The following is a 13,906-nucleotide window of genomic DNA, read 5'->3' as shown; positions in this document are numbered from 1 at the left end:
ACGAGTGTTTCAGGACGGAGGAGGAGGGAGGTTCTCTGGAGGGTCGGACGCCTGCGGAGTTTAAACGAGACAAAGACAATTAAAGCAACAACAACTCGGAAAATATAAGTCACCCGTCACCATGGTAACAACCAGTCAACAATCATGTCTTTTTTGTCAGTGCAGCGGGGAATTATCTTGATTCTGATTAAATAAAAAAAATAAAGAAATGGATCCGTTTTGTGGTTACATCAAAATGTTTAAGACCCAAAAGAATCCACAAAAATCCACAGATTTTTTAGACATTAAACGAGCGTTTGACGGACGCTCCACCAGAAAAGTTACACAATGCGCCTTTAAAACATGATTCTTTCTCAACTGTTACCAGCAGACGCCAACAAACTCCAAGATTTTTATTCATCCTAATTAACATTTCCTTATTTATACGATTGATAATAATGATTTTCTGTTATTTTGGAAAGTAGAACGTGAACAATGTGGAATAAAAAAAAAACGATAGTAGAACTGACACCAGGAACAAATAAACCTGTTTTTTATCATATTTATGATCAACTTTCAGTTCGATGCAACATTTTGACAGTCATCATTCTGAAACTCATGAACGTCCACTTATATAATCATAAATATATTAAATCATTGTTGTTTTACTTTATACTTCAGCTTTTCCACGTTATAATTTAATCTGCAAACAAGAATTATGACTGAACACAACACAACACACTTTTAATGTCATTTTTGTGTGAAAAATAAACAGTAAAACTAGGCAAACGTGACACAGTTAATTCTGTCAAGTTTTATTTAAAGTTTTATTTATTTAAACATCTTTTACGTGTGTGAATGTAATTTTGTTTAATATTAGAATTTAACTGTTTCTGTCGGCTTCTTTTTCTTTATAATAATCAACAATAATCAACTGTTATGACTAAACACTGGGAAAGAAAATTTGCTGAACAAACCCAGAAATTTTGATAAAAGTGAAATTTAATTTAATTACTCAGACGGAAAAGTTACACCCGACGACGACGACGACGACCGACGACCACACCACGAGGTCCACAAAACACACCACCAGGTCCACAAACAACACCACCACCAGGTCCACAAAACAACAACACCAACCAGGTCCATAAAACAACACCACCAGGTCCAAAACAAACACCACCAGGTCCACAAAACAACACCACCACCAGGTCCATAAACAAACAACACCACCAGGTCCATAAAACAAACACCAGGTCCACAAAAACACCACCACCAGGTCCACAACACACCACCACCACCAGGTCCACAAAAACCACACCACCAGGTCCATAAAACAACACCACCACAGGTCCAAAACAAACACCACCAGGTCCATAAAACACCAACCACCAGGTCCACAAAACACCACCAGGTCCAATAAAACAACACCACCAGGTCCATAAAACAACAACCACCACCAGGTCCATAAAACAACACCACCAGGTTCCACACAACACCACCAGTCCATAAAACACACCACCAGGTCCATAAAACACCACCACCAGGTCCATAAAACAACACACCACCAGGTCCATAAAACAACACCACCAGGTCCACACAACACCACCAGGTCCACAAACAACACACCACCAGGTCCATAAACAACACCACCACCAGGTCCACAAAACAACACCAGGTCCACAAAAAACACACCACCAGGTCCATAAACACAAACACCACCACCAGGTCCATAAAACAACACCACACCACCAGGTCCATAAAACAACACCACCACCAGGTCCACAAAACAACACCACCGGTCCACAAACAACACCACCACCAGGTCCACAAAACAACACCACCAGGTCACAAAACAACACCACCACCGGGTCCACAAAACACCACACAGGTTCACAAAACACACCACCACCAGGTCCACAAACAACACCACCACCAGGTCCACAAAACAACACCACCACCAGGTCCACAAAACAACACCACCACCAGGTCCACAAAACAACACCACCACCAGGTCCATAAAACAACACCACCAGGTCCACACAAACACCACCAGGTCCACAAACAACACCACCAGGTCCACAAAACAACACCACCACCAGGTCCACAAAACAAACACCACACCAGGTCCACAAAACACACACCAGGTCCAAAACAACACACCACCAGGTCCATAAAACAACACACACCAGGTCCAAAACAACAACACCACCAGGTCCATAAAACAACCACCACCAGGTCCACAAACAAACAACACACCAGGTCCACAAAACAACACCACCAGGTCCACAAAACACACCACCAGGTCCACAAACAACACACCAGGTCCACAAAACAACACCACCAGGCCACAAAACACCAGGTCCACAAACACCACCAGGTCCACAACACCAACCAGGTCCACAAAACACCACACACCAGGTCCATAAACAAACACCACCACCAGGTCCACACAACACCACCAGGTCCACAAAAAACAACACCACCACCAGGTCCACAAACAACACCACCACCAGGTCCACAAAACAACAACACCACCAGGTCCACAAAACACCACCACCACCAGGTCCATAAAACACCACCACCACCAGGTCCATAAAACAACCACCACAGGTCCACAAAAACAACACCACCAGGTCCATAAAACACCACCACCACCAGGTCCATAAACACACCACCACCAGGTCCATAAAACAACACCACCACCAGGTCCATAAAACACACCACCAGGTCCATAAAACAACACACCAGGTCCACAAAAACACCACACCACCAGGTCCATAAAACACCACAAACACCAGGTCCACAAAACAACACCACCAGGTCCACAAAACAACACACCACCAGGTCCACAAAAACAACACCACCACCAGGTCCACAAACAACACCACCACCAGGTCCACAAAACAACACCACCAGGTCCATAAAACACCACCACCACCAGGTCCATAAAACACCACCACCACCAGGTCCACACAACACCACCAGGTCCATAAAACAACACCACCACCAGGTCCATAAAACAACACCACCACCAGGTCCACCAACAACACCACCAGGTCCATAAAACAACACCACCACCAGGTCCATAAACAACACACCACCACCAGGTCCCAAAAACACCACCACCAGGTCCACAAAACAACACCACCACCAGGTCCATAAAAACAACACACCACCAGGTCCATAAAACACCACCACCAGGTCCATAAAACAACACCACCAGGTCCACAAAACACCACACCACCACCAGGTCCACAAAACAACACCACCACCAGGTCCACAAAACAACACCACCACCAGGTCCACAAAACAACACCACCACCAGGTCCACAAAACAACACCACCAGGTCCATAAACAACACCACCACCAGGTCCACAAAACAAACACCACCACCAGGTCCACAAAACAAAACACCAACCACCACAAAACAACACCCACCAGGTCCATAAACAAACACCACCACCAGGTCCATAAAACAAACACCACCACCAGGTCCATAAAACAACACCACCACCAGGTCCATAAAACAACAACACCACCAGGTCCATAAACAACACCACCAGGTCCACAAAACAACACCACCACCAGGTCCACAAAACAACACCACCACCAGGTCCACAAAACAACAACACCACCACCAGGTCCATAAAACAAACACCACCACCAGGTCCATAAAACAAACACCACCACCAGGTCCATAAAACAAACACCACCACCAGGTCCATAAAACAAACACCACCACCAGGTCCATAAAACAAACACCACCACCAGGTCCATAAAACAAACACCACCAGGTCCATAAACAACAACCACCACCAGGTCCACAAACAACCACCACCAGGTCCCACAAACAACACACCACACCACCACCAGGTCCACAAAACAACACCACCAGGTCCACAAAACAACACCACCAGGTCCACAAAACAACACCACCAGGTCCACAAAACAACACCACCAGGTCCACAAAACAACACCACCAGGTCCATAAAACACCACCACCAGGTCCACAAAACAACACCACCAGGTCCACAAAACAACACCACCAGGTCCACAAAACAACACCAGGTCCACAAAACACCACCAGGTCCACAAAACAACACCAGGTCCATAAAACAACACCAGGTCCACAAAACACCACCAGGTCCACAAAACACCACCACCAGGTCCACAAAACACCACCACCAGGTCCACAAAACACCACCAGGTCCAAAAAACACACCAGGTCCACAAAACACACCACCAGGTCCATAAAACAACACCACCAGGTCCATAAAACAACACCAGGTCCACAAAACAAACACCAGGTCCACAAAACAACACCACCAGGTCCATAAAACAACACCAGGTCCACCTGGCGCACTTACGTAACAAAACATTTGCAACTGAAACTCAATGAGCTTCTCCAAGTGGGAATAAAACTCCCAGGGGAACAACGAACCAGCGGCTAAAAACGGACAAAAACACGAACTAAAACTGATAAATATGCAAAATAAACTGTATATTTCTTAAATTAAAGTTAAAAAGAAATGCTAAAGTGTAAGATTAAACATGTTTGAGCTCAAAATAAAGCTGTAATCTGCAAGTAAACTCTCATAACTGACAATTTACATGACAACAGACGCGTTCATGTAAAAGAAATGTACATTTAAGCAAATTTATGTTATTTTTAGCTGGTTTCTTCACTTACTTTTGCTGCGGGAGTCTGGAGCTGTGGTAGATCCGCGGGGTTGAAGGTTTTTTGGGGGAGATGCTGCAGACGCGGAGCAGAAGCTGCAGCAGAAGCGCAGAGTCTGAAACTGAAGCGAGCGTCAAAAACCTGCGGCGATTTAAAGAACACCTGACGCACACTTCCGCCAGGCCCTTTCACAATAAAACACACACAGGAAGTCACTTTAAAAAAATTTATTTATTTTCTTTATTTATTTATAATAATAATAATAATAATAATAATAATAATATTATTATTATTATTATTATTATTATTATTATTTCAAGTTATTTTAAAGCGACACAGCCTCTTTAAAAGGATTTGGAGTGAAAAATGACACTTAAGTTATTAAAATGAAGTTTGTCTTTTGAAATTAGAGAACAACATGCAATTCATGAGAAACATTTCACTGAATAAATCCAAATCCTAATTGAGTTTTGCTTTCAACTGTTTTGTTTTTTTTCCTCCAAAATGGATTCAAACAATTGGAAACAGTATCAGTATCAGTATCAGTATCAGTATCAGTGTGGCTGTTGGAGGAAAACCAGAAATAATAATAATTTAAAAAAGAAATCTCGACAATCAGAATGAAACAGAGACAAGTCCCAAAAAGAAAATTGAAAAATCAAAATCAGTAAAATCATTAGAGGAGCTGTGATCTGTTTTCTTGTGTCTCATCTGCAAAAGAAAGAACAAAAGTTTGTTTGGACCAGAATTTCACAGTTTTTAAAGCTGCAAATGAATTTTATAAGATGGGCTCCAGAAACTGTTTCTGGAAATTTAATCCTGACATTTATTAAAAGGTTCTGACACAAAATGGACTCGTGTGAGTTGAGCTGAGCCACGATGTTTTTATGTTGTTACTGCCACAAAAACAGTCACATTACGTCACATTTTAGTCACAGGAATATTTTTGTACTTTTGACGTCATTTACTTCAACATGAAACACTTTGACTCTTTCACACTGACGTCACTTTTGCACTTTCATGTATTTATTATAAATAACTATAACCAGTTTTTGATATAAGAACTGATTTTGTTCGAGCGCTCAGGAAAAACCGACTCTGGCGCTTCTCACTGGGCTTTAATAAATCAATTTAAATTAAATAATTTCAGATTGAGTTTTGGATAAATAATTTATACAATAAAACAAAAAAAAAGAAGAATTGGTACATGTAAAGAAAAGGTTAAAGGAAAGGGAGAAATGTGACTTTTTATTTTTTAACATGTAAATAATCTAAAAATAAAAGTATTTTGTGCTTTACAGAAACGCACTGGTGAACAGGGATTAAAAACAGAGGTAAGAGTTTGTCGAGTTGTAAATCTGATGTAAAACAATAAACTACTTCAATGTTCTAGTGTGAATACAAAGAGTGTTAAAAGTGACACATCCAAACGTCTGATCCTCCCTCCGTCTGTGAGCAGGTTTATGTCGAGAAAACAGTGAGTGTTGTTTCATTTTATTCTTTTATTCTTTTATTCTGTCACGTTAATGATCTATTGAAACTCGGGGTTAAAAGCAACATCTGAATCAAACTCAGACTCTTCAAAATTAAATTCATAAATAAACCAAAGTGGAACTTAAACTTCCCTCGACCTTTAGACTTTAGAGAAAACAAATGTTGATCATTCAGCAAAATTTGAGTAAAGTTCATTCATATTTTAGTAAATGTGATGTTGCTGCTTTTTATATCGAAGATTTTATTCATTTGAATTTCCTTTTCAAACATTTTAATGTCAGTGAGTTTATTTACATGAGTTTATTTTAGGAAACCTCAGCTGCAGAAGAGTCAAAGCTCCAGGAATCATGATGTCGACTCTTTTGGGGAAAGTTGTTGCTTCGCTTCATTCACTCAGATCCTCGTCACATCCTCGAGTCTCTAAAGAGCCACAGAGTCTCTAAAGAGCCACAGAGTCTCTAAAGAGCCACAGAGGAGCCGCCTGGAGGAGCCTGAGCTGACGTCATATTTATTGTGTTCATTCATCTGTGTTCAGCTTTAGTCCACGTGTGGAACGTTTCTATTTATAAACTGAAAAAACGGACAAAATGAGGAGGAGCTGAACAGTCACATGGATCACGAGTGTTTTGGTGTTTTGAACAGAGACGACGTCCACAGCTCCAACAGTAAAACCACAACGTCTGGAGTTTAAACTGGAGGAGGACAATTTATTCCCAACACTTCTGACACACACAGAGACACACAGAGACATCCACAGAGACACACACACACACAGAGACACACAGAGACACACAGAGACACACACACACACAGAGACACACACAGAGACACACACAGAGACACACACAGAGACACACAGAGACACACAGAGACAGAGACACACAGAGACACACAGAGACACACACACACACACAGAGAGACACACACACAGAGACACACAGAGAGACAGAGACATGTCCTACATTTGTCTCAGTCTCAGTTTCTGTTCAGGCGTCATGTGGGGACTTCCTCCCTGAGCTGCAGAAGCTGCACTAGCACCGACTCTGGAGCAGGTGCTGGAGAGAAACCGTCAGATCAGAGACACATTTTAGGTTTAAACTCACTGGATTTCAGCTTTGAACCTGCAACTCAAACAAGAGACTCATGTGAGGCTCATTCTGCTTCTGACTCGAGAGAACCAAAACACATCAAGTCCAAAGTTTGTGGAATTTAGAAAAAAAATACTGTATTTTTCAGAGTATAAGTGGCACTTTTTGGGGAAATATATTTAATAAAATGAGAGATCAGGATGGGACATTTCCTGTGTAAAGTCAAGTTGTAGTAAAAACAACAGAAGAGAGAAGAACAGACTGTAAACGTCACATATGAACAGTTCTTCAGATCAACTACAACATAAATAACAGAACAGAACAAGTTGAACCAAACTCTTCATCTCACTCCAAATCACTAAATCACTTCAATTCTTCATCCTCGTGTCACTTCTGAACAACTCGACCTCGACCTCCGGAGGGAAACAGAGCGACACAAACTCTTCTGCGTCGCTGTCGTCAGACTCAGACTCAGTTCAGTCAGGTTCATTTGGTCGTACGATAATTTATGTTGTTAGGTTCTTTTTTTCAGACCAAGAGTTTGTTTTTATACCTGACAGTTTCGACTGGTCACCAGCACAAAGCAATCGAGGCAAGTTGAAATACAGAAACGTGCCAATGGGACGATAAACCAGGACGAGGGGCTTTTTTCCTCTCACACACCTGGGATAAAGTCCTGAGGAAGTGGGACTGCAGGTGGCGCTGTCGTCCTGCCTCCAACGAGAGGAAAACAGAGACAAAACCTGTTTAAATCAACTGAGAGAAACATGACGAGACTGAGGAAGAGGAGCAGGGACCAGAACAAACTGTCAGGATGAAAACAAACTCTTGGTCTGAAAAAAGAACAACACAGACTCAGCGTCAGTTCCAGTTCGAGCTGAACCTGCTCAACCTGTTTTTCTGTCAAATAATATAAATAATCATTTCCATAATAGTGAAAGTTGTTGTTATTACTGAAAAATAAAACTCAAAAAAAAAAAAAAAAACATTATTTTTCTTGCAAGTGGCTCGCCTCTCCACAGACCTGACCTGCACTCGCTCGTCTGCACGGAGATCGATACGTTTAATGCCGCACTGTGGAACATTCCAGAGCAGCAATAACATCAGAAACATCTCCATGGAGACGAGGAGGTACAGAGGAAAATTTACACTGTGTATTTTTAAAGGTGCACTGTGTAACTTCTCGGTTGTGGGACGGTCACCTGCTCGTTTCTATGGATACGTCATTGCTCTGTCTGGAATGTTCCACAGTGTGACTTTAAACAGCTCGACTTTACATTTATTCAATCACAGGTGGATTTAGAGGAAAAACAAACATTGTGAGTGTGATGACTAAAGTAAATAAACCAGGGACTAAAAGAGGGACTGAACATTGACTTTACCAGAAATAGACCAGGACTGTCATTGCTTTGTCTGAAATGTTCCACAGTGTGACTTTAAACATTTCTACTTTACATTTATTATTCAGGTCTTTCTGAATCCCGACAGGATGGTTTCAGTGTCACTGAAGTCCAGACTTTGTCCATCATCCAGTGACTTCAGGAAAGTTTCATGGTTCATCCTCCCGGTGTCACAAGTTTCTCTCTCACTCCAAACTTTCTTTCTGCTCCGTTTCCGTTTTCAGCTGCAGATTTCACAACTCGCAGTTTATAATCTGCAGAATCTGATTTTGTTTTTTGAACTGAAGTGAATCCGATGTTTATGTTTGAGGCACTAGAACGAAATCCCAGAAATTTTACCCGGACATATTTTTATTCCTCAAGCTGGAGCTTTTTTTTTTTTTTTTCTCTCATTCAAATCAGGGACAGATTTAACTGGAGCTCATAGTCTGAAAAAATACTGCACCATCTATTATCCTGGTTTAGTCCTGGTTTTAGTCCTGGTTTTAGCAAACAAAAAAAACAAACAAAAAAAAACTTGAAAAACTGAATAAATAAAAAGTTTCAAAAGAAAAAAAAAAAACCTGGCCTGAACCTTCAGATCATATTTAAAGTTATATAATAAAGATTTAAAGTTATATAATCGTGTAATAATAAAATAATTAAACGGAGCCGAAGTCGTTGACGTGTTTCGTTACATCTGCGTTTGTTTTTATTACAAAAACAGAAGGACATTACAGTTTTGCAAAAGGGGAATGCAGAGATGACAGAAAAACCGAGCATCGTCCCTCATTTTGTCATTTAAATTAAAAAATGTACAAAAGTGCTTACACGGTGCAAATGACGGAAATAAAAGCTCTAAAAGACGACGGGAGACGACGGGAGACGACGGGAGACGACGGGAGACGACGGGAGACGACGGGAGACGACGGGAGACGACGGGAGACGACAGGGAGACGACAGGAGACGACGGGAGACGACGGGAGACGACGGGAGACGACGGGAGACGACGGGAGACGACGGGAGACGACGGGGACGACGACAGGAGACGACGGGAGACGACGGACGCCACAACGTACAGAAACTTTTCAAACCACAAAAAAAAAAACGACGCTACGATTTTACAACCAAACCCAAAGCTGCTCAGAAAAAGGTCGTTCTTTAAATCCCACGGGACGAATCAAACGCCCCGAACCGTTTCGACGACGAGTTTAATAAATACCTCTAAATATGGCGTTAGGGATGTTCGATTTATCACAAAAAAAAAAAAACCTTCCCGACTGATTAAAATTGGCACTTTTACGCAGAAACACCAGGAGATTAGACGATTAAAAGTAACAAAAAGAGTCCGACGTAAATTGTCCGTTTTTTGTAACAAGGCTTCACGTGACTTGACCTCTGTAAAAAAAATTGGTCAGTAATTCCCAAAAATGTACATCCGCATCCGTTTTGCAGTTGAGAAGGAAAAAGTTCAGATATTTTAAGGTTTATTCTCCCAAACGCTGGACGAACTGGACGAGGGAAAAGGGTCAGTAACTGTTCTCGTGTCCAGCCAGAATGTAGAGGTTACTGAAGGCCGTGGGGTTTTCTGTGGGTCGGCTCTCCAACACCACCACCCTGCACAAAAACACACAAAACACACACACAAAACACAAAACACACAAAAAACATTAGTATCAACGGGACGAACCAAGAAAAGTCAGTGAGCATAAAGGAGAAAAACTAAACCTGTAAACAAACAACAAAACTGAAATCAAACCATAAAGTACAATTATTCACAAACTAAATTGCACAAAATTGTTCAAGTCAGACACAAAAGTGAAGGAAATAAATAACTTTTGGTTCAAAATTTAATCCACACTTAAACAGAATTACACATTTTATCGTATTGCAGAAAAAAATAACCAAGATTGTAAAAGTAAAAGGTTGAATAAAAAGTTTGGAGCTGGAAAAGAATCATGGACAAAAAGGAAAACTTAAAAAATATTTGCTGTTATAGATTTGTCTAATTCAGTGGTGATCAATACATCGATCTCGATCTACAGTCGATCTCCAAGGTCGTGTGTGTAGATCGTCGTGTCTCGTCTCGGACTCGTGTTTGGACTCGGTCTTGTCTCTCACTCGAGGTCTGACACTCGACAAGTGTGATCATATTTGATTCCGGCCGCTGCTGTTGGTAATAAACTTGTAGCGGGTGCAGGAGCGTGTGGTACCTGTTGTAGTACTCGGTGGTAGAAGTGTAGTAGTAGTAGTAGTAGTAGTAGTACTTGTAGCGGGTGCAGGAGCGTGTGGTACCTGTTGTAGTACTCGGTGGTAGAAGTGTAGTAGTAGTAGTAGTAGTAGTAGTAGTAGTAGTACTTGTAGCGGGTGCAGGAGCGTGTGGGGCGTCTCAGTTCAGCCTGTGCGCTCATTTGAAACCCGCGGAGACTCTACGGCGCATCACAAACACACACGCTCCCTATGCACGGCTCGTCTGCGACAGCGTGTGCCCTCGTGTACCAGCGTGCATCACAGGGCAGGTTCAACTTCCTAAACATCCTACCTGTCCACCTGCCTCACGTCAGCACGCCGCCCCTCGCCTTTTCACGCTCTCGCTCCTTCCTGCGTACAGCCAACACAAGCCCCTCCCACAGTGCGCTGATGTGTTCCAGTGTTGGCACAAAGCAGGTCTACAGCATAGAGCGGATCTACAGAACAGACCTACTGCCACATTTGGCTGAAGTTTGTCTAACAAAAGTGACAAATGCATCTGTGTTTGTCACGATGTGTGTTTGGTTTGGTAAACGTGCAGAGGCTGGTAAATATCACTGCAAAACCACAAAAGAATGAAACTCCAGTTTGGAACTTTAAAAAACAGGTTTAAAAATCTTCCTTCACTTTTTTCACAGTTTTGTGTAAAGTGTCAGAGGAAGTTCTCTTAAAGAAGAGGTTCTCAAACTGTGGGGAAGGGTCCAGAAAAGGGCACAGAGTGTTTCAGTGCAGTTTGTTTGACTTTGTATCAGGTCGATCATTTTGACTTGGTCATTTTGTAAGTAGGTCACATGATCTAATTAATCATCTAATAAATAAATATGTGAAGAGAAATTCTGTGATTCACTAAAACATTTAAATATGTTTTGAAAAATGTTTCTAAACTCCTGGTGGTGAAAAACGACGAGGCTCTGAACGCAACAGGGAAGAAAAGAAGAACTTCTGTTTGTCATGTCAGTTTTTACGTCAGGAAAAATCAGAAACAGAGATTTTAATCTGATGTTTTGGGATTTCGCTCAAACTTCTCTCCTCCTCTTTTCCTCTTTTCCTCTTTTCTTCTATGAAGTGCAAAAACTTTCAGAAATATTCGTGTGCATATTTGGGAAATCTGCAGATTTGTCGTAGTTGAGAACAAAATAAATCTTGTTAAACTCTGGAACGAGTCGAAGACAATGTGTTGTTTGTAAATTTATCATCAGAAAATGAAGTGAAAAGTTACAACATCAAGAATTAAAATCACCAAATAAAATTTACACTTTGTTCAGCACGAACACGACTCAAAAATACAACAACACTTCACTGACCAGAACTAAACCAGGACTAAACCAGGTCTAAACCAGGACTAAACCAGGACTAAACCAGGACTAGACTAAACCCTAAACCAGGACTAAAACCCTAAACCAGGACTAAACCAGGACTAAACCAGGACTAAACCAGGACTAAACCAGGACTAAACCAGGACTAAACCAGGTCTAAACCAGGACTAAACCAGGACTAAACCAGGTCTACTAAACCAGGACTAAACCAGGACTAAACCAGGACTAAACCAGGTCTAAACCAGGACTAAACCAGGACTAAACCAGGACTAAACCAGGACTAAACCAGGACTAAACCAGGACTAAACCAGGTCTAAACCAGGACTAAACCAGACTAAACCAGGACTAAACCAGGTCTAAACCAGGACTAACCAGGTCCAGTAGTAGTAACCAGGTAAGTAGACCAGGTAGTAGTAGTAGTAGTAGTAGTAGTAGTAGCAGTAGTAGTAGTAGTAGTAGTAGCAGTAGTAGTAGTAGTAGTAGTAGTAGTGTAGTAGCAGTAGTAGCAGTATAGTAGTAGTAGTAGTAGTAGCAGTAGTAGCAGTAGTAGTAGTAGTAGTATAGTAGCAGTAGTAGTAGTAGTAGTAGTAGCAGTAGTAGCAGTAGTAGCAGTAGTAGCAGTAGTAGTAGTAGTAGTAGTAGTAGCAGTAGTAGCAGTAGTAGCAGTAGTAGTAGCAAGTAGTAGTAGTAGCAGTAGTAGTAGTAGTAGTAGTAGCAGTAGTAGTAGCAGTAGTAGTAGTAGTAGCAGTAGCTAGTAGTATAGTAGTAGTAGTAGTAGCAGTAGTAGTAGTAGTAGCAGTAGTAGTAGTAGTAGTAGTAGTAGTACAGTAGCAGTAGTAGTAGTAGTAGTAGTAGTAGTAGTAGTAGTAGTAGCAGTAGTAGTAGTAGCAGTTAGTCAGTAGTAGCAGTAGTAGTAGTAGTAGTAGCAGTAGCAGTAGTAGTAGTAGCCAGTAGTAGTAGCAGTAGCAGTAGTAGTAGTAGCAAGTAGTAGCAGTAGTAGTAGTAGTAGTAGTAGTAGTAGTAGTAGTAGTAGCAGTAGCAGTAGCAGTAGTAGTAGTAGTAGTAGCAGTAGTAGCAGTAGTAGCAGTAGTAGCAGTAGTAGTAGCAGTAGTAGCAGTAGTAGTAGTAGTAGTAGTAGTAGTAGTAGCAGTAGCAGTAGCAGTAGTAGCAGTAGTAGTAGTAGTAGTAGTAGTAGTAGCAGTAGTAGCAGTAGCAGTAGTAGTAGCAGTAGTAGCAGTAGTAGAGTAGCAGTAGCAGTAGTAGTAGTAGTAGTAGCAGTAGCAGTAGCAGTAGTCAGTAGTAGCAGTAGCAGTAGTAGCAGTAGTAGTAGTAGTAGCAGTAGTAGTAGTAGTAGTAGTAGTAGCAGTAGTAGTAGCAGCAGTAGTCAGTAGCTAGTAGCAGTAGTAGCAGTAGCAGTAGCAGCAGTAGCAGTAGCAGTAGCAGCAGTAGCAGTAGTAGTAGTAGTAGTAGTAGTAGTAGTAGTAGCAGTAGTAGTAGCAGTAGTAGTAGTAGTAGTAGTAGTAGTAAGTAGTAGCAGTAGTAGCAGTAGTAGTAGTAGTAGTAGTAGTAGTAGCAGTAGTAGTAGTAGTAGTAGTATAGTAGTAGCAGTAGTAGTAGTAGCAGTAGTAGTAGTAGTAGTAGTAGTAGTAGTAGTAGTAGTAGTAGTAGTAGTAGTAGTAGTAGTAGTAGTAGTAGTAGTAGTAGCAGTAGTAGTAGTA

The 13,906-nt window shown here is 41.5% G+C and overlaps 1 protein-coding gene across 1 annotated transcript in view; it reads right to left on the bottom strand.

Annotated features, from left to right (window-relative positions):
• Positions 1–9,311: 9,311 nt before the first annotated feature.
• Positions 9,312–13,906, bottom strand: part of map4k5 (mitogen-activated protein kinase kinase kinase kinase 5) — an 89,096-nt gene continuing 84,501 nt past the window's right edge. The window contains exon 33 of the mRNA XM_055158754.1: positions 9,312–10,239. Within this exon, the coding sequence (XP_055014729.1) occupies positions 10,152–10,239 (88 nt within the window). The 3' untranslated portion in view covers positions 9,312–10,151. The remainder of the gene's footprint in view (positions 10,240–13,906) is intronic.

The sequence above is a fragment of the Boleophthalmus pectinirostris genome, unplaced genomic scaffold (genome assembly GCF_026225935.1).
Source record: "Boleophthalmus pectinirostris isolate CB_2022bp ecotype Guang Dong unplaced genomic scaffold, ASM2622593v1 HiC_scaffold_10, whole genome shotgun sequence".
NCBI classification, from domain to species: Eukaryota; Metazoa; Chordata; class Actinopteri; order Gobiiformes; family Gobiidae; genus Boleophthalmus; species Boleophthalmus pectinirostris.
Note: the sequence above shows the minus strand (reverse complement) of the source record. Positions and strands in the feature narration are given on the sequence as shown.